The 16,183-nt window shown below is 63.9% G+C and overlaps 2 protein-coding genes across 4 annotated transcripts; one reads left to right on the top strand and one right to left on the bottom strand.

Moving 5' to 3' along the window:
• Nucleotides 1-1,115: 1,115 nt before the first annotated feature.
• PDRG1 (p53 and DNA damage regulated 1) lies at nt 1,116-2,695 on the bottom strand. 2 transcript variants are annotated; one of them, XM_084538141.1, is made up of 5 exons: nt 2,510-2,695; nt 2,316-2,391; nt 2,124-2,198; nt 1,701-1,781; nt 1,116-1,544 (listed from the first exon to the last, which is right to left on the bottom strand). In XM_084538141.1, the coding sequence occupies exons 1-5, from the start codon at nt 2,591-2,593 to the stop codon at nt 1,462-1,464; spliced, it is 399 nt and encodes a 132-aa protein (XP_084394267.1). In that variant the 5' UTR covers nt 2,594-2,695; the 3' UTR covers nt 1,116-1,461. The 2 variants fall into 2 exon arrangements, with proteins under 2 accessions (XP_084394267.1, XP_084394266.1); XM_084538140.1 differs by having other exon boundaries at nt 2,316-2,443; nt 2,490-2,656.
• A 4,135-nt stretch (nt 2,696-6,830) lies between these two features.
• Nucleotides 6,831-14,730, top strand: XKR7 (XK related 7). 2 transcript variants are annotated; one of them, XM_084538373.1, is made up of 3 exons: nt 6,831-6,944; nt 13,078-13,277; nt 13,422-14,730. In XM_084538373.1, exons 2-3 carry the CDS (start codon nt 13,154-13,156, stop codon nt 14,372-14,374), a joined length of 1,077 nt encoding a protein of 358 aa, XP_084394499.1. In that variant the 5' UTR covers nt 6,831-6,944; nt 13,078-13,153; the 3' UTR covers nt 14,375-14,730. The 2 variants fall into 2 exon arrangements, with proteins under 2 accessions (XP_084394499.1, XP_084394500.1); XM_084538374.1 differs by lacking the exon at nt 6,831-6,944 and adding an exon at nt 7,509-7,539.
• The last annotated feature ends 1,453 nt before the right edge of the window (nt 14,731-16,183 follow it).

The following is a 16,183-nucleotide window of genomic DNA, read 5'->3' as shown; positions in this document are numbered from 1 at the left end:
CTTTCTGAAAAGCTCCTGGTAAGACAGATCAGATAATAAGCTGATGTTACTCTTAATTTATGTGTCTGAAGTGTAGGCCTGAAGTGGACAGCCTTGCTTCTTGCAGTTGGACACTTAGGCTATGTTGTGTTAGCTGCAGAATTTTAAAACTTAAATCAAATAAATGGTAGTCAGCTTTATAAATTTTAAAAATGAGCAATCCCTCAGTTTTAAGGAGTCTGACAGGATTTTTTTTTTAACTGCCTAATTCGAGGTACATGTGGAACTAGACAAGGCAATGCAGGGCTGCCTGGAGGACACACCTCTGACCTGTTGGAAGGTGGGTCATGGAGCCAGGAAAAGGGTGGTGCTGGGTGAAGTTTGACATGGCTGTGCAAAAGCTGCAGGAAGGCACAGAGCAAGGGCAGAGTCAGATCCAACTTTGTGTTAGGTTTGACAGGACAGGTGAGCTAGCTGGAGAGACGGTGAAACATGGACAAGTGCAACATTTAAAGTCCTTAATTTACATCAAAGACAGTCTTTACAGAAGTTTGGAAAACAAAGGGCAGATGGTTTCCTATACCAAAAAAAAAATCACTATAGACCATTACTAATTATGATTATTATTTTTTTAAATTAAGCTTTTGAAAAACTTAAGGTCTTAAAGAACTTGTAGTGGGGTAGCAAGTCCAGACTAAACAGGGTGTACTGCAGAAGACAAATTTTAAAACCTTTGAAGAAATCACTGGTCACGTCAACTGGCCAGGTGCAGTGAATCTCCCTGGTCAGCCCTCCTTAAGCTGTGGGGTTTTGTTAATGTACATACATTTTGTCCCTTTATCTTGTTCTTGAAAGCCTCACTTTCTGTGTTCTCTTGCCTCTCAACTTGAGAGCAGAATGTGTTTTCCCTTGGAGACTAAAAGGATGCTGCCTTCTGTCCGTCCCTATACCTCTTTAAGGAGATTCCTGACATGTTTCAGATGCACAGTTTCACTTTGTTTTAATACCACAGGCACACACAGCTCTTCTATGCTTTGGGCACGCTGTGGATTTACAATTCCTCCTACTCCTGTTCCTAGCTCCGAAGCCAAGCTACAGAAGCTCTCACACAAAAATCTGAAAACACACACACACAGTTAGGAATGTCCCGCAGCTCTGATTTTAATAATCCCACTTGCAAGAGGGTGTTTGTCAGAGGCCATGAATGCGCCTGTGTTCCAGCATTGCCTCTGCACTGCTCTGCCAGCAAGGAGCAGCCCCCAGCAAGGAGCAGGAAGGGTTTAGAGCCAGAGGAGCTGCAGCTGAGGATTCAAATGTTTCCCTATGACCACTCAGTCCGTCACCTGAGAGAGGTTCCAGCAACACAGGCGTTCTGGAAATCTTTGAGGCTACGGCTGACAGAGTGTGAGTGCCACGAGTGACAGCCTGAGCACAGCACGTCCAGTGGTGTCTGCAAACAGCCCCAGCGATGGCACCACCGCCTCAACCCTCCAGTATGCGATTGATCAGTTTCATTTCCTCAGCGGTCATGGGGTTCAGGTTAAATCCCTTCAGCTCAGCTTTACCTGTGAGAAGGTGCAGAAAATCAGGGGGTTGCTATAAAATAAATTAAGTGAGAGGAAAAGGGGCCCCAGGAGCCTCCAGACCTCGAGGTTCTGGAACCTCCTCCTGACATCTGCTCTCAGACGCTCACTGTAGGGCTCAAGAACGGGAGCGTTTACCTTGAGCCTCGTAGAGACGGTTGACCTTGACACGGAGCTCCTTCCGCAGCTTGTTTATCTCCTCATCCAGATGCTCCTGATCTGAGAAAAGAGGGACAGGGATAAGAAGGAGTGGGGACTTTGGGGTTCGCATAGGAACAACATACAACCTGCGGGATGCTCGGTGCTGAAGCACAGACCTGGGGGCAGGAGGGGCCCTTCCTGGGCTGCATTCCTGAACCTCCAGGTCCCACCTCAGCCCCGAATGCCCGCAGGCACCAAGCCTATGGCAGCCTCAAGCCAAAATGTGCCCTGGGACCATGCCCAGGGCAGCGGGGTGATGGCAGTGGCCAGTCTTGGTGAGCGTTTTGGGACACTGCCAGAACCCAGCACCGCAGGGAAGCGTCGCCCTGCTGATCTCCATCCTTATCGGGGCCTCCGTACCCTTCTGCATCATCTCCTTGGTGCGGGCCTTCGGCAGCTCGACGAACATGTTCCCGAAGCACACCATGGCTTTTCCTGCGGGGCACAGAGACACGAGAAGGGGCTCAGCACAGACCCACTGCCCCCCAACACACACACACACAGCACCGGGCTCGCCACCGACACCGGGCAGGGCTCGGGACCAGGCCTCACCCTCGGGCTCCGGGTCCTTGTGCAGCGCCCGCAGGGCCTCGCGGTTTCGGTTGCGTTTCACGTCCAGGTCCACGATCTGCGGGAGGGACAGAGGAGGCCTCAGCCGGGCCTTACCGGGCCTCACCGGGCTTTACCGGGCCGTACCGGGCCTTACCGGGCCTTACCGGGCCGTACCGGGCCGTACCGGGCCGTACCTGCTGCCGTGCCGCCAGCACATCCTCAGCCAGCTCCTCCACCTCGGCCAGGTAGCGCAGGACGAAGCCCGGGTCCCTCGCCATGCCCGGCGGCCCCGCTCCCGGCCCTGCTCCCGGCCCTGCTCCCGGTCCCGGCCCCGCTCCGTCCCCGCTCCCCGCCCGGCGGAGGCCGCGGCCGCGTTCCCGAGTTCCGCGCCCGGAGGGGCCGGGCCCGCAGCGCGCCCCCGCGCGGCCGCAGCGGCACCGGGCCGGGAACGGAGCCCGGGGGCCTCAGGGCCGGGGCCTGCAGGCCCAGGGGGCCCAGGGCCACCAGGCCCGGGGTGCCCAGGCCCGGCACCCCCAGGCCGGGGACAGTCTCAGAATCACCTCGGTTGGCTCCGGGATCACCCGGCCCAGCCTCTGTGACCCGGTGGTCCTGAACGGAGCCCAGCCCAGCAGATCCACAGCCAGGGCTGTCCTTTGTGCTGGGAGGTGCCACTGCGGAGCCTGGATTGCTGCGGTGCTGGGCACGTGGAAATGCTGATAACAGCTGAGTGGAGCGCCAAGATCACAGCCCTGGTGGGCTGCGAGGTGGAAACGTGCTCTGAGGGATAACCCGAGGCGGGTGCGGTGGCACCCAGCACCGCAGGGCACCAGTGGGGTGGCCACAGGGCACGGGGACAGGGGCGCAAGGTGGTGGCTGGCTGGTGGTCACCACACTTTGTGCGCAAATAATCCCCGGAGGAAGATTAACCAGATTGGAAGATTACTGGCCCTAATCGCATAAGGTCATTTGTTACAGTTAACTGGAGAGATCTCAGTCTGCGGCAGCCTGTGCTAAAATAAGAAGGCTCCCAGTGAAGTGATGGAAATGAGCACTTATGCACAGCATCCTGGCCGGGATGGGAGTGATTCAGGCTTGCTTTGGATTTTTTCCTGACATCAACCAAAAGAACCAGCAGGATTGGGGCTAAATGCCAAAGCTGAAAAACACTCCCTTTGGTGGGGGCTGCCGGCTGGAGATTTCAGGGCTGGGTTGGGAGGCAGCTGCTCCCCATCCGCAGCCTCAGCGTTTGCTCCTGCAGAGTCCCTGAGCCGTGTGGGCGCTGAGGGGCACGGCACGCGTGGGGCATGGGGCATGGGGCAAGGACCTGCCCTGTCCCTGCAGCCTCACACTGCAGAGCGACCGGCTCCAGCTTTCTGCCTGGCACGAAGGCAGCATTTGATCCTCAGTGCTTTGATGGGATCAGAAGGCAGCCTGCCCGATTTTCGTGTGTGCTGGGAGCATGACTAGAGCTGGATATGGATTTACCTCCCGGGGACACGCACTTCTCAGAGCAGTGACAAAAAGCTCCATGAGCAGCAGAAGCCCGATGGGGATGGGGATGGGATGGAGATGGAGATGGAGATGGAGATGGAGATGGAGATGGAGATGGAGATGGAGATGGAGATGGAGATGGAGATGGAGATGGGGATGGGGATGGGGTGATATTGGGATGGGATGGGGATGGGGATGATATTGGGATGGGATGGGGATGCTCTACCATGTCCTGGCAGCAGTGGGGGATGCTCGGTGACCATCCCTGGGGCAGGCTGTGCTGGTTGCCAGCACACACCGAAATGCAGGCAGGGTTTCACCAGGGCTGTTCGGATGCAGGGGGCACAGCTCAGCACAGGCGTGAGAGGATCTGCGGCCGAGCCTGCTGCGGCAGGAGGCACGGCAAAGCCCTGGGCACCTGGAGAACGACCCCCAGGGCAGCAGCGGCTGCCGGAGCCGTGCTCTGCGGGCCTCTCCTGAGCCAGGCTCTGAGCCAGCCACAAATCATCACGGCCTTCCTCCTCCTGGATCCGGCGCCACGGGCAAGCCGCTTGCTTGGAAGCTGGACTCAGCCCGGAGACCGGAGGCCCATTTGGATTGATTGCATGTTTATGTGCCCTCCTGGGAAACCGTGCAGCCGGAGCGAGCGGCCACCCGCCCGCTGCCACGGGCTGGTTTGCATCACTCCGTGTTTTGCTGTGCAAAGAGAAGGTTTGGGTTTCAGCGTGTTCCTTTTTTTTTTTTTTTTCCTTGCAGCACTTTTATTTATGCAGCTAGAAACCCTCCCTGCCTGCCTGCTGACAGCTGCATGGGAAGGCTTCGGGGATGTTTATAGTGTTTTTTTTTTTTTCTTTCTCATTTTTCCCTGTGACTGCCAGGGTCTGTTGTTAAGATAAATCAGACATCAAACCACAGCCGCCGTGTTTTCAGACTTTGGACACTCAGCTCCACTCTTGGAGGGGGCGTTTCGGGATCTGTGGAGGAAGGCAGCTCCTTTTCCCCCTGGTTTTCCCCATCCCCTTGCCGTGGGGCTGTGCCCACCATCACTGGTGTCCCATCACCCAGCCAGGACAGACCCCTCGGGGCTGGGGGTGCCCAGCAGCGCTCCGATCCCCCTCATCACAGCGAGTCACACCAGGCTCTGGCCAGTGGAGCCCTCCTTTTGGAGGAGCCCTGGTGCTGAGCAGCCCCACCGGGCTCCTTTCTTCTGGCTCCGGGATGCCGGGAGCGTCCCCTCCCCCAGGCAGGCGTTTGCAGAGGGGATCTGTCAGGAGCAGCTCAAGGTTAGGCATTTCAGTCGCATTCCCCATGCTAATGCATGCAGCACCGGGAGCCTCGCAGAGGGCCTGACTCTGCTCCCTCGGGCTGACGAAGCCGTCCTCCCCCAGCCCGCTGCCAGGCACCCGGACCCTCCCCAGCTTTGGGCCGATCCCCTCGCTGCTGTGCAAGGCGGATTTGGGAAGTTGGCTGCGTTTTCTGGGATAAATCAGGCTCCCCCTCGCTGCGTGCTGCGGCGTGCCCACCATAGCCCAGGCTCCATCCACACGTTTGGTTCCTCCGCCCGCGCTGGGGTGAGCCTCGGGGGCTGCACGCACTGAGTGAGTGGTGGCCTTGGGCAGGAGCTTGGTGGCTGTGTCCTCGTGGTGTCCCCATGTCCCTGTGGTGTCACCATGTCCTTTGCTGTCCCTATGTCCTCATGGTGTTTCCATGTCCCTTGGTGTCCCCGTGGTGTTCCCATGTCGCTGTGGTGTCCCCATGTCGCTGTGGTGTCCCCATGTCCTTTGGTGTCCCCATGTCCCTGAGTCCCTTGGTGTCCCCTTGGTGTCCTCATATCCCTGTAGTGTCCCCATGTTCCCATGTTCCTTGGTGTCCCCGTGTCCCCATATCCCTGGGGTGTCCCTGGGGTGTCCCTATGTCCCTGTATCCCTTGGTGTCCCCTTGGTGTCCCTGTGTCCTCGAGTCCCTTGTTGTCCCCATGTCCCCATGTCCCCGTGTCCCTGAGGTGTCCCCATGTCCTTTGGTATCCCCATGTCCCTGTGCCCCTTGGTGTCCCCTTGGTGTCCCCATGTCCCCGCGTCCTTTGGTGTCCCCATGTCCCTGAGGTGTCCCCGTGTCCCCTCGGTGTCCCCATGTCCCCATGTCTCTTGATGTCCCCTTGGTGTCCCCATGTCCCCCTGTCCCCACATCCCCGCGCTGCTGCATCAGCGGCACCGCACCCCCGTGCGCCCAGCCCCCCCCAGACCCTCCCCGTTCCGTGGGGCCGGCCCCGGGGGCTGGGCCGCGCTCGGGGCCGCTCCCGGTGGCACCGCGGGGGCTCGGCGGGGAACCGGGACCGGACCGGGGGTACCGGGAGGTGGGGGGGGGAGACCCTGCCGGTACCGTACCGAGGAGAGGAGAGGAGAGGGGAAGGGAGAGACAAGGGGGGGAGCATCCCGGAGGGGGGCGGTGCCGGTGCCGGTTCCCGGTGCCGGTTCCCGGTGCCGGTAGCGGTGCGGCGGGGCTCGGGGCGAGGCCGGCGGGGGCGGGCGCTGCCGGGGCGGGCTCGTCGGTGCCGTCCTCCCCCCGGAAGTCTCCCCCGCTCCCTCCTTTCTCCTCCTCTCCCCGCAACATGGCCGCAAAATCGGACGGCGGCGGCGGCGGCGGCGGCCCGGCCGTGCGCTTGGAGAGCCCCGGGGGCGGCGGCGGAGACGGAGACGGAGACGGAGGAGGAGGAGGAGGAGGAGGAGGAGGAGGAGGAAGCGGAGGGGGGACCCGCAGGGCGGCGGCGGGGGTCGCGTCCCCCCCGTCGAGGCGCTACCGGCTGCGGGACGGCTGCTGGGTGCTGGGCGCGCTGCTCGTCTGCTTCGCCGACGGCGCCTCGGACCTGTGGCTGGCGGCCCACTACTACGTGCGGGGGCAGCGCTGGTGGTTCGGGCTGACGCTGCTCTTCGTGCTGCTGCCCTCGCTCGTGGTGCAGCTGCTCAGCTTCAGGTGGTTCGTCTACGACTTCGCCGCCGCCGCCGCCGCCGCCACCGGCAGCACCAAGGGCAGCGCCGGCAGCACCAAGGACAGCGCCCGCGGCCCCCGCGGCTGCTGCCGCCTCTGCGTCTGGCTGCTGCAGGGCTGCATCCACCTGCTGCAGCTGGGGCAGGTCTGGAGGTAAAAAGGGGGTGAATTGGGGGGGGAGGGGTCACTGGGTGGGGTGAGGGGTCACTGGGGTGGGATGGGATGGGGTGGGATGGGATGGGATGGGATGGGATGGGATGGCATGGGGCTGCATCCACCTGCTGCAGGTGGGGAAGGTCTGGAGGTAAAGGGGGTGAATTGGGGTGGGGGGGTCACTGGGTGGGGTGGGGGGTCACTGGGGTGGAGTGGGATGGGATGGGGTGGGATGGGATGGGATGGGATGGGATGGGATGGGATGGGATGGGATGGGATGGGATGGGATGGGATGGCATGGGGCTGCATCCACCTGCTGCAGCTGGGGCAGGTCTGGAGGTAAAAGGGGTGGATTGGGGTGGGAGGGGTCACTGGGTGGGGTGGGGGAGGTCATTGGGATGGGATGGGATGGTGATGAGGGGCTGCATCCACCTGCTGCAGCTGGGGCAGGTCTGGAGGTAAAAGGGGTGAATTGGGGTGGGAGGGGTCACTGGGTGGGGTGGGGGGTCACTGGGGTGGAGTGGGATGGGATGGGATGGGATGGGATGGGGATGGGGGGCTGCATCCACCTGCTGCAGCTGGGGCAGGTCTGGAGGTAAAAAGGGGGTGAATTGGGGTGGGAGGGGTCACTGGGTGGGGTGGGGGGTCACTGGGGTGGAGTGGGATGGGATGGGATGGGGATGGGATGGGATGGGATGGGATGGGATGGCATGGGGCTGCATCCACCTGCTGCAGGTGGGGCAGGTCTGGAGGTAAAAGGGGTGGGATGAGGTGGGGGGGTCACTGGGTGGGGTGGGGAGGTCACTGGGATGGGGTGGGACGGGGATGGGGGGCTGCATCCACCTGCTGCAGCTGGGGCGGGTCTGGAGGTAAAAGGGGTGGGATGGGGTGGGAGGGGTCACTGGGTGGGGTGGGGGGGTCATTGGGATGGGATGGGATGGGATGGGATGGGATGGGGCTGCAGGGCTGCATCCACCTGCCACAGCTAGGGTGGATCTGTAGGTACAGGGGTATTTGGGGTGGGGATGGGATGGATTGGGATGGGGCTGTAGGGCTGTGGGGCTGCGGGGCTGCATCCACCTGCTGCAGCTCAGACAGGTCTGTTGGTACGGGGGGGGTCACCAGGATGGGGGAGGCTGGAGGGAGGGGCAGGGACATGGGGGGATGTGGGTGGGAGTGGGGAGGTGCAGCAGGGGCCCGGGCAGCTGGGGTGGGCATGGGATCGATCCCGTGCAGCCACAGCAGGAGGGGCAGGGGGTAGGGATCCCCCGGCAGAGCCAGGCTGGGGGTGCAGGTGGCCATGGGCACTGGGAGCCCCACTGGTGGCACAGGCCCACTGACCCCCACGGCCAGATCCTGGGGTTTTGGGGTGCTCCTGGCAGCCCCGAGCACCCCTGGCTCAGAGCCTCCCCCAGGCGTGTCCCCAGGCTCCTGCTTGCAGCCGGCTGGGGGTGCAGGGGGGGTGTTTGTGCCCCAGCCTCCCCCGGGGGCTGCGTCGCTGCTGCCTGCCCCTTCCCGAGCCTGAGGCTGGGCAGGGAGGGCGAGCTCTGAGCTGGGGGGGCTGGGGGGCTGCTGGCAGGACAGTTTCCCTCTGAGCACCTTCCTCCCCTGCGCCGTGCCGCTCCCTCCTCCTCCTCGGCGCTGTAACGGAGCTGGCTCCTGGGGGGGGCTGGGAGGGCGCGGAGACAATGGCAAATTCCTGAAACAATGCCCCGAGCCAGCCACGCTCCCCGGGGCCTGCCTCGCTGCTGCTGCCCCTCACGAGCTACCCGAGTACAGGGGCTGCTCTCGTCCTTCTTGCTGTCTGCACGCGCTTTTCCTGCCGCTTTGCTTGGGATGCTCCAGGGAGCACCAACTTTGTTCCACGGCGCACCGTGCCAGGGAGGCTCCTGCCCCTTCCCTCCCCTTGCACTGCCCCTCCCCGCTCCGTAATGCCCCACGGGGGCAGGATGGGTGCAAGGTTGGCCTTTGTGTGCTGGGAAAGCTGGGGAGGGAGAGGACGGGGCTCCTGGGGCCGCTGGCTGCTGAGCCCCCTGCAGCAGCCCCAGGGCCCCGCGGGTGCTTGCCGGGGCCGTGCTGGGGTCGGGGTTTTGCTCCCGTTTGTGTCGGCCGTGGAGGCTCTTAAGCCAATTAAAGCGGGAACTCGGCACCGACCCTCCCGGACATGCCGGGCGCAGGCTGCAGCTGAGGCTCTTCCTAATCTCGGGATTTGGGATTTGCTCGGGTGAGCAGTTAAATGCAGTTCGCTAAACCCATTAGCGGGGTTGGATCCGCTGCAGGTGGATGTGACAGTTTAAGAAGTGCTGAATTATAACCGAATAAATACTGCATGTGCAGGGAAGGCTTTTCCCTGGCCAGGGCGCCGGGGCCCTGCTGCGCCCTTTGCCAAACACCTCCCCCTTCCCTGATTTATTTATCTGCGCGGCCCTGGCCTGGGCAGCCCCGATTCCCTCAGCAGCTCTCACCCTACAGGATCGATCGCTGCGCAGCGCCGGCCCCAGCTGCGCCCCAGGCAGGACCCCCAGCTCACACTTACAGCAGCTGCCTGGGTGCGAAGGCGAGCTGGCCACGAGCACCGACCTCGAGACCGCCCCAAATTAAAGCTGCTGCGAGAATCCGCAGAAGGCAGCTGTAATCAGTGCCTTCACAACGCCCTGCCGTGGGTGCCCTCTGGAGACGTTTTGGTGGCAGGAACATGTGCTCGTGGCCGGCAGCCCCAGCGCAAGGCAGTGGGGAGCTGGCCAGGGGCAGGGGGCTCCTGGTGCCAGTCCCATGGGACGGAGCCTGCTGGGGTTTGGCAGCTCAGGAGCTCCTACCCTCTCCGTTCAGGTCAGCAGCTTTTTTGCCATGTGTAGCAATACCGAGGGGAAGGGAGGTCCACAGGGACCTGGTCTCCATCGCAGGGACAACACCAGGAGCGGGCGAGGGGCTGGTCCCCGCATTGCCCCGCGGGTTGGCAGCTGGGGATGAGCAGGGAAGGAGGGACACGGGGCCCTCCTCCACGTGTTGGCGTGATGTCCGTGGCACTCAGGGCTCTCCCCGACCTGAGTTTGGGGGATGTGTGATGCATTCGGATGGAGAGCAATCCTCTCCTTGTTTAAACCAAGGGATGACATCCCAAATTACCTTTCAGGGAAGCTGCTCTCTGTATCACTCGCTCTTGGACTGCTGGCTCCCTCCAGCTCCTTCACCTGGGGGTGGTGGCTGGTGGCACTGGTTGTGCCAGGGCCCGGCTTTTCTTCCTGCTCCTCTTTTCTCCCAACACTTGAGGTGTGGAGGCAGCCGCAGGGACTGCCCAGCTGTGGGCATTTCCCGGGGCTGATCCTGGGCACCAGGTCGGTGATAAGGGGCACGGGGGTGGCCGATGGCTGGAGCTGTGCCACCGGGACCCGCGTTGTGCTGCGGGGCTGGGGGCGAGCAAACGGCGCTGCTGCCCCACGCCCGCCCCAGCCCTCGGTGGAGATTTTTGTCAGATTGGGCTTTTTTAATACAAAGGAGGCAGTAATTAGCCCTAAGAGCTCTCTCGGTTGGTTTCTGCCTCATCATCAGTTTTTTGAAAATTAAATGATTTTTTATTTTTATTTTTTAAAGTAATTGATTCTGTATTTCTCGTGCAGCTGCTGCAGCGCCCGGTTCGTAAAAACCTGGCGGTGCGCGCGGGGCTGAAACACAAACCCTGCCATCAAGCGCATAACAAACAAGAACCAGCGTCTCGTTCTGGCAACTTGATGGGAGACGAAATCTCATTTTAACGAGCTCTACGGAGCTGACAGCGAGGCGGGAGAATAATTGAGCCCCGCCAAAAGCGGGGGAGGCCGAGGGTCACTTGTTGAGTGCCGAGGAGCCGGGGACCACGCACGCAGGAGACGTGCACGGTTGTGGCTCCCTGTCCTGCTGCTGCCTTCGTGCTGGTGATGGATGTGAGCCCTGGGCATCACAGGGACAGTGCTGCTGTGGGGTCTGTGTGTGTGGGGCCGTTGTGTGCTGCAGGCAGTGGGGTCACGGTGATGATGAGCCCGGTTGGTGACTGATTACAGGGAGAGGGCAGGGCTCCTGCCTTGGTGTCCTGGCTCTGCTGGGGCTGTAGGGCTTCGCTCCCAGGCCTGGTGCTGTTCCTCTCAGGCTGCGTCTTCCAGCCCTGCTTTTACACTAAAGCAAAGAAAAAAGCAGGGACCAGGAGCCTGCGGGGTCGCAGATCAGCACCTGGCAGCAGTTGGCACGTGGTGAAACCAGGCTGGAAGTACCAAAATCACATCGTTTGCTGACAGAAATGTCTTTGTGGGGCTGCCAGTGCTTGGAAGGTCCTTGCGAGGCTCTCGGGGAGGGATGGATAGGGCAGGTGGTGCCGGGCTCCTGGGGGCTTCACCAGCTTTGCAGGGGATATCGTGTGGGAAAGAGGCTTTGGTCCTTGCCAGGGTGCTCCCCCGGCGTGGGTCTGTGCTTTTCCAGCCTCACCACGCCGGGACACGGCTCTGCTGTCCCCTGCACGCTGAGCAGGGAGGGTTTTGGTGGGACCACAGGCTGCTGGTGACACCGGTCGTGTCCCCGAGCTGCTGGTGGAGCCCAGCTTCCTTCTCCCCTGGCCTCCCTCTGTCCCCACCGCTCTGCTTGGCCACCCGAGCCCCCTCCGGTGCCGACTCACGGCACAGCCCAGCAGGACGCAGCCGCTGCTGCCCGGCGCTGGGCTCCCCTCCAGAGAGAGGAGGCTGCAGCAGGAGCCATACGGAGCAGGGCTGCAGAGAGGGGGAAGCCAGATGGGAAGCCTGAAATCAGCCCGGCTGAGCCCCGGCCTCACCGGGGCCCTTGGGCTGCCCCGGCTTCACGTGATCCGGGCGGGAGGACGCCGGGGGCAGCCCTGCAGGGTGCTGGAGGCGATGCCCCGTGGATGCCCGGTGCCCCCTCCCTGCTGAGCAACCCTGTGGGGCCGCGGGGTGCTGCACTCCCCTCCTGCCTGCTATGGCTTTGAGTGGGGCTGCCCGGGGCAGGAGCAGATGGCAGCGGCAGCGGGGTGGCCGGGGGGGCCGCGGTGGTGCCAGCTGATGGCCCCCACCACGTCTCCGGGCTGTGTGCCCCCCGGCCCCGCACCGGCCGCAGGAGGGGCTCAGGAGCTTGGCCCCGGGACGCCCCCACAACGGGAGCAAGGCCGGCTCCTGCCTGCTCCCTGCTGATGGATGAGCCGAAAGTGCTGGGATCAGGGCTTCTCCCGGCACTTGCGGGCTAATGGAGTCGGCTGGCAGCGTTTTATGGATCTGATATAAAGGCCATCAGTTTGCGTGACAGTTTTACTAGGTTGGGAGGAAGCTTTACGGTCTGACTTCCTTTCGCTTAGTCTTTCTGCTTTCGTAGCCATCCGTCTCCCTCCTCTCCCCCCCACCACCCCCCAAACCTGTGCGCGCTCGGCGGAGGTGGCTCTGCCCGGGCACGGCTGCTCGGGGACACCCCGCACGCCCGTCCCCGTGTCCCCTCCTTAGGACGAGGAGCGTTTCCCTGCGCCCTGTGGCTGCTGGAGCTGGCCCAGTGCCGCGGGAAGGGGTCCCCGGTGACTCAGCCACTGCGTGCGTCGGTGCCACGCGCGGCTCCGCTGACCCCCGGCCACTCACCAGATGGCCGTGCCCGAGCCTATGGCCCTGCCAAGAGCCGAGGCAGCACCGGCACAGGCGGACGGGGGCTCCCCGCGGGCACCCCGCACGACCAGCTGGTCCCTCCTGCTCCCTCCTTCCTCTGCCACCGCCCGCCTGGGGCAGGGGGAGGCGGGGAGGGGGGGCGCTGGATGAAAATATCCATTTTGAGGCATAGCTGGATGTGGTTTTGGGCTGGGATAGGGGTGCCTGGAATGTTCTGGGGGGGTGAAGAGTGAGGCCACGGGATGAGGGACCCATCTGGGGGTAGGAAACGGACCCTGCATGGGGAGAGAGGGCGCAGGGGAGCGGGGGCTTGGCACGAGGTGCCCTGCCCTGGCATCTCGGGGCCCCGTGTGGAGCTGCTGCGTCCTGGGGCAGCACGGGGACGTTTCCACGGCCTTGGATGGGAGAGGAAACGTGATGTCGGAGCACGGTGGTGGCATCCCCGGGGCATGCCCGGCACAGGGGGTTGCAGGGGCCGTTCTCACGCCCCTGCCCCCCAACTCGCGCAGGTACCTCCGCACGCTGTACCTGGGGCTGCAGAGCCGGTGGCAGGCCGAGCACCGCCGGCGCCACTTCTACTGGCGGATGATGTTTGAGAGCGCGGACATCAGCATGCTGCGCCTGCTGGAGACCTTCCTGAAGAGCGCGCCCCAGCTCGTGCTGCAGCTCAGCATCATGGTGCAGCAGAACAGCATCGAGCCGCTGCAAGGTAGGGGCAGCCCCCCTCCGACACGACCCCCACGGCTGGGGAAAAGGGCCGGAGGGGCCCGGGATGCTGCAGACCCCAGCCCCGTGTCCCCTGTGCCGCCCTCCACCCCGCTCTCACCGCCCCGTCCGCGCTCTGTGCCCGCAGGGCTCTCGGCCTCGGCCTCACTCGTCTCCCTGGCGTGGATGATCGCCTCCTACCAGAAGGTGCTGCGGGACTCGCGGGAGGACAAGATGCCCATGTCCTACAAGGGGGCCATCGTGCAGATCCTGTGGCACCTCTTCACCATCGCCGCCCGCGCCATCGCCTTCGCCCTCTTCGCCTCCGTGTTCCAGCTCTACTTCGGCATCTTCATCGTCACCCACTGGTGCATCATGACCTTCTGGATCATCCAGGGCGAGACGGACTTCTGCATGTCCAAGTGGGAGGAGATCATCTACAACATGGTGGTGGGCATCATCTACATCTTCTGCTGGTTCAACGTCAAGGAGGGACGGAGCCGCTACCGCATGTGCATCTACTACATCATCACGCTGTCCGAGAACGCCGCCCTCACCGCCCTCTGGTTCCTCTACTACAACCGCGAGACCACGTCCGACTTCGACGCCTTAATCCTCGTCTGCGTGGTCAGCTCCAGCTTCGCCCTCGGCATCTTCTTCATGTTCATCTACTACTGCGTCTTGCACCCCAACGGCCCCATGTTCGGCCCCCACGCCGGGGGCTGCATTTTCCGGCAGCAGCCGGCACCGGCGCCGGGGTCCCCCGCGGACGCCGTCACCAGCCCCCCGCGCTCGCTGCCCCGGACTACAGGGGGGGACCGGGAAGGGGCTCCTGGGGACCGGGACAGCTGCGTGCCCGTCTTTCAGGTGCGCCCCTGCGCCCCTACACCGCCGGCCGCCCGCGCCCCGCGGACAGAGGGCCCCGTCATCCGCATAGACCTGCCCAGGAAGAAGTACCCGGCCTGGGACGCCCACTTCATCGACCGGCGCCTGCGGAAAACCATCCTGGCGCTGGAGTACGCCTCCCCCACCACCCCGCGCCTGCAGTACCGCACCGCCGGCGTTTCCCAGGAGCTCCTGGAGTACGAGACCACCGTGTAGGGCGGGCGCGGGGGCCGCCGTGGTGCCCCCCGACCCTCTCCAGCCAGGGCTGTCCCATCTCTTCGCAGCGTTTTGCCTTTCTTTTCGGTTCACCGGCGCCGAGGGGTGACCGCGCCGAGCGCCCCGCGGGCAGGGGCCGGTGAGGTCCCTTGGTGCTATCCCCCCCCCAACCTTCCCCACGCCGCCCTCCTGTGACCCCGCTCCTCATCCCACCCGGCTCTGTGCCGGGGGCTTGTCCTTGCCAAAATACCTCACCTGTGCCTGAGCCCCGCAGCGCCCGGCTCCCGGCCGGGCTGGCCAGGTCGGCGGCGCAGGGTGGGGACCGCGGGGCACCCCGGGGCTCAGGGGGTGGTGGGTGCCCCGCTCCGGTGAGGGGCTTTGGGCACGGCGGGGCATGGTGCAGGGGACATGCAGGGGACACGGGAGGTGGGATGGGGCCGTGGGGATGCTGGAGAGGGGCTGTACCGGGGTGTGGGGGGCTCCTGTCACCCCCAGGGAGCAGGTGGCGGTGGGGAGCGAGCAGGGGACAGCTGGGGTCTGGCCACCCCCCGATGTCCCCTACTTCCCCGAGCCCCCCAGACCCGGGGGTCTCCCTTCATCTCAGCCCTTGGTTCCCCCTGCTGTGGGTTCTGGCCGTGCCTGCGCCCCAGGAGCCCCCCGCTCCATGTGGGACGCAGCCCCCAGCCCTGAGCCAAGCCCCCGATGCCAGCCGGGTGCTGTGGGGGGGGGGGGGGGTGGCTGCACCCCTCCGTCCCCTCCAACCCTCCTGGGAACCGCTTCATCGCATCGTGTTTGTTTTCACCTGGTAGGTGACATTTGTGTGACATTTTCTACCTCCGCTGACGCTGGTGGGGCAGGGCCTGGCTGGCACCGGGGGGGGGGGACATTGAAAGGTGGTGGCATCGCTCCCGGGGGGGCTCCCCAAGGCCGGATTCACCCCCAGCCGTTCTCTCCCCCCTTTCCAAGCCGGGAGCATTTCCATCCACACCCCCGTCAGCATCAGCCCCCCCCAGCTCCGAGGTGCGCGCCCGAGCCAGGATCCTGCCCCCCATGCCCCCGGAGCCCCCCAGCCCCTGCGGAGGAGCGGGGCTGCCCCGGGCTTTGGCTCTGAATGTGTGCCCTGCTCCTGTGGGGAGCCCAAAGGGCTGTGCTGAATGTACCCCCCCGTCCCCCCCCCGTGTCCGTGTGTCCGTCCTCTGTGTTTGCAGCTGGGTCTGTAGGGCAGAGCTCCTGGCATCCCCGGGCCGTGCACCACTCGCAGCACGCGCAGAGCCCCCCGGCACGCACCCACAGCCCCCCCCGTGCCTTCCTCCAGCCCCGGTGCCCCCCCAGGTCCCCGAGCTGTGCTGGTCCCACGGTGCTGAGCTGTGCCCCGGGCTGGCAGCCCTGCCCCAGCCTCGCTGTGCCCCTGTGGCCGGGCTGCAGCGGGGTCCCCAAGGCGCTGTGGGGTCCCCAAGGCGCTGTGGGGTCCCCAAGGCGCAGCGGGGTGCGCGGTGCCGCCGGTGCCCCCTTGCTTTTGTTTCCCATTTCTCCGTAGCTCGGAGGCCCCCGGATGACTGCGGGCTGGGATGGGCCGGGCTGGGGGGTCACTGGTGCTAACTGGTGCTAACTGCAAGCCTCGGAAATCCTTTCGGAGGAGGTCACGGAGCAGCGCTGGGTCTGGGCAGCGGGCTGCCCCCCCCCCCCGGGACCCGCACTCCTCCTCTCCCACCAGTAACGGGCAAAAAAATCCCCCATCCAGCCGGGCTCTCAGCAGAGGAGGCTTCTGTTATCCTCAGGGAAGCGCTAAGGGAAGATGGGACCCTGGGG

The sequence above is a fragment of the Aythya ferina genome, assembly GCF_964211825.1.
Source record: "Aythya ferina genome assembly, chromosome: 16".
Lineage (NCBI taxonomy): Eukaryota > Metazoa > Chordata > Aves > Anseriformes > Anatidae > Aythya > Aythya ferina.
This window is presented reverse-complemented; position numbering and strand designations above follow the sequence as displayed.

What these genes read in the sequence shown, in the direction of transcription:
- PDRG1 (XM_084538140.1), bottom strand. Translation starts at nt 2,593, where the DNA reads ATGGCGAGGGACCCGGGCTTCGTCCTGCGCTACCTGGCCGAGGTGGAG. An exon ending in GTACGGCCCGGTACGGCCCG is followed by an intron (nt 2,444 to 2,489) that starts GTACGGCCCGGT and finishes GGCCCGGTAAAG; the next exon opens with CCCGGTGAGGCCCGGTAAGG. An exon ending in CCGTCTCTACGAGGCTCAAG is followed by an intron (nt 1,545 to 1,700) that starts GTAAACGCTCCC and finishes ACCTTCTCACAG; the next exon opens with GTAAAGCTGAGCTGAAGGGA.
- XKR7 (XM_084538373.1), top strand. Translation starts at nt 13,154, where the DNA reads ATGATGTTTGAGAGCGCGGACATCAGCATGCTGCGCCTGCTGGAGACC. An exon ending in CAGCATCGAGCCGCTGCAAG is followed by an intron (nt 13,278 to 13,421) that starts GTAGGGGCAGCC and finishes CTGTGCCCGCAG; the next exon opens with GGCTCTCGGCCTCGGCCTCA.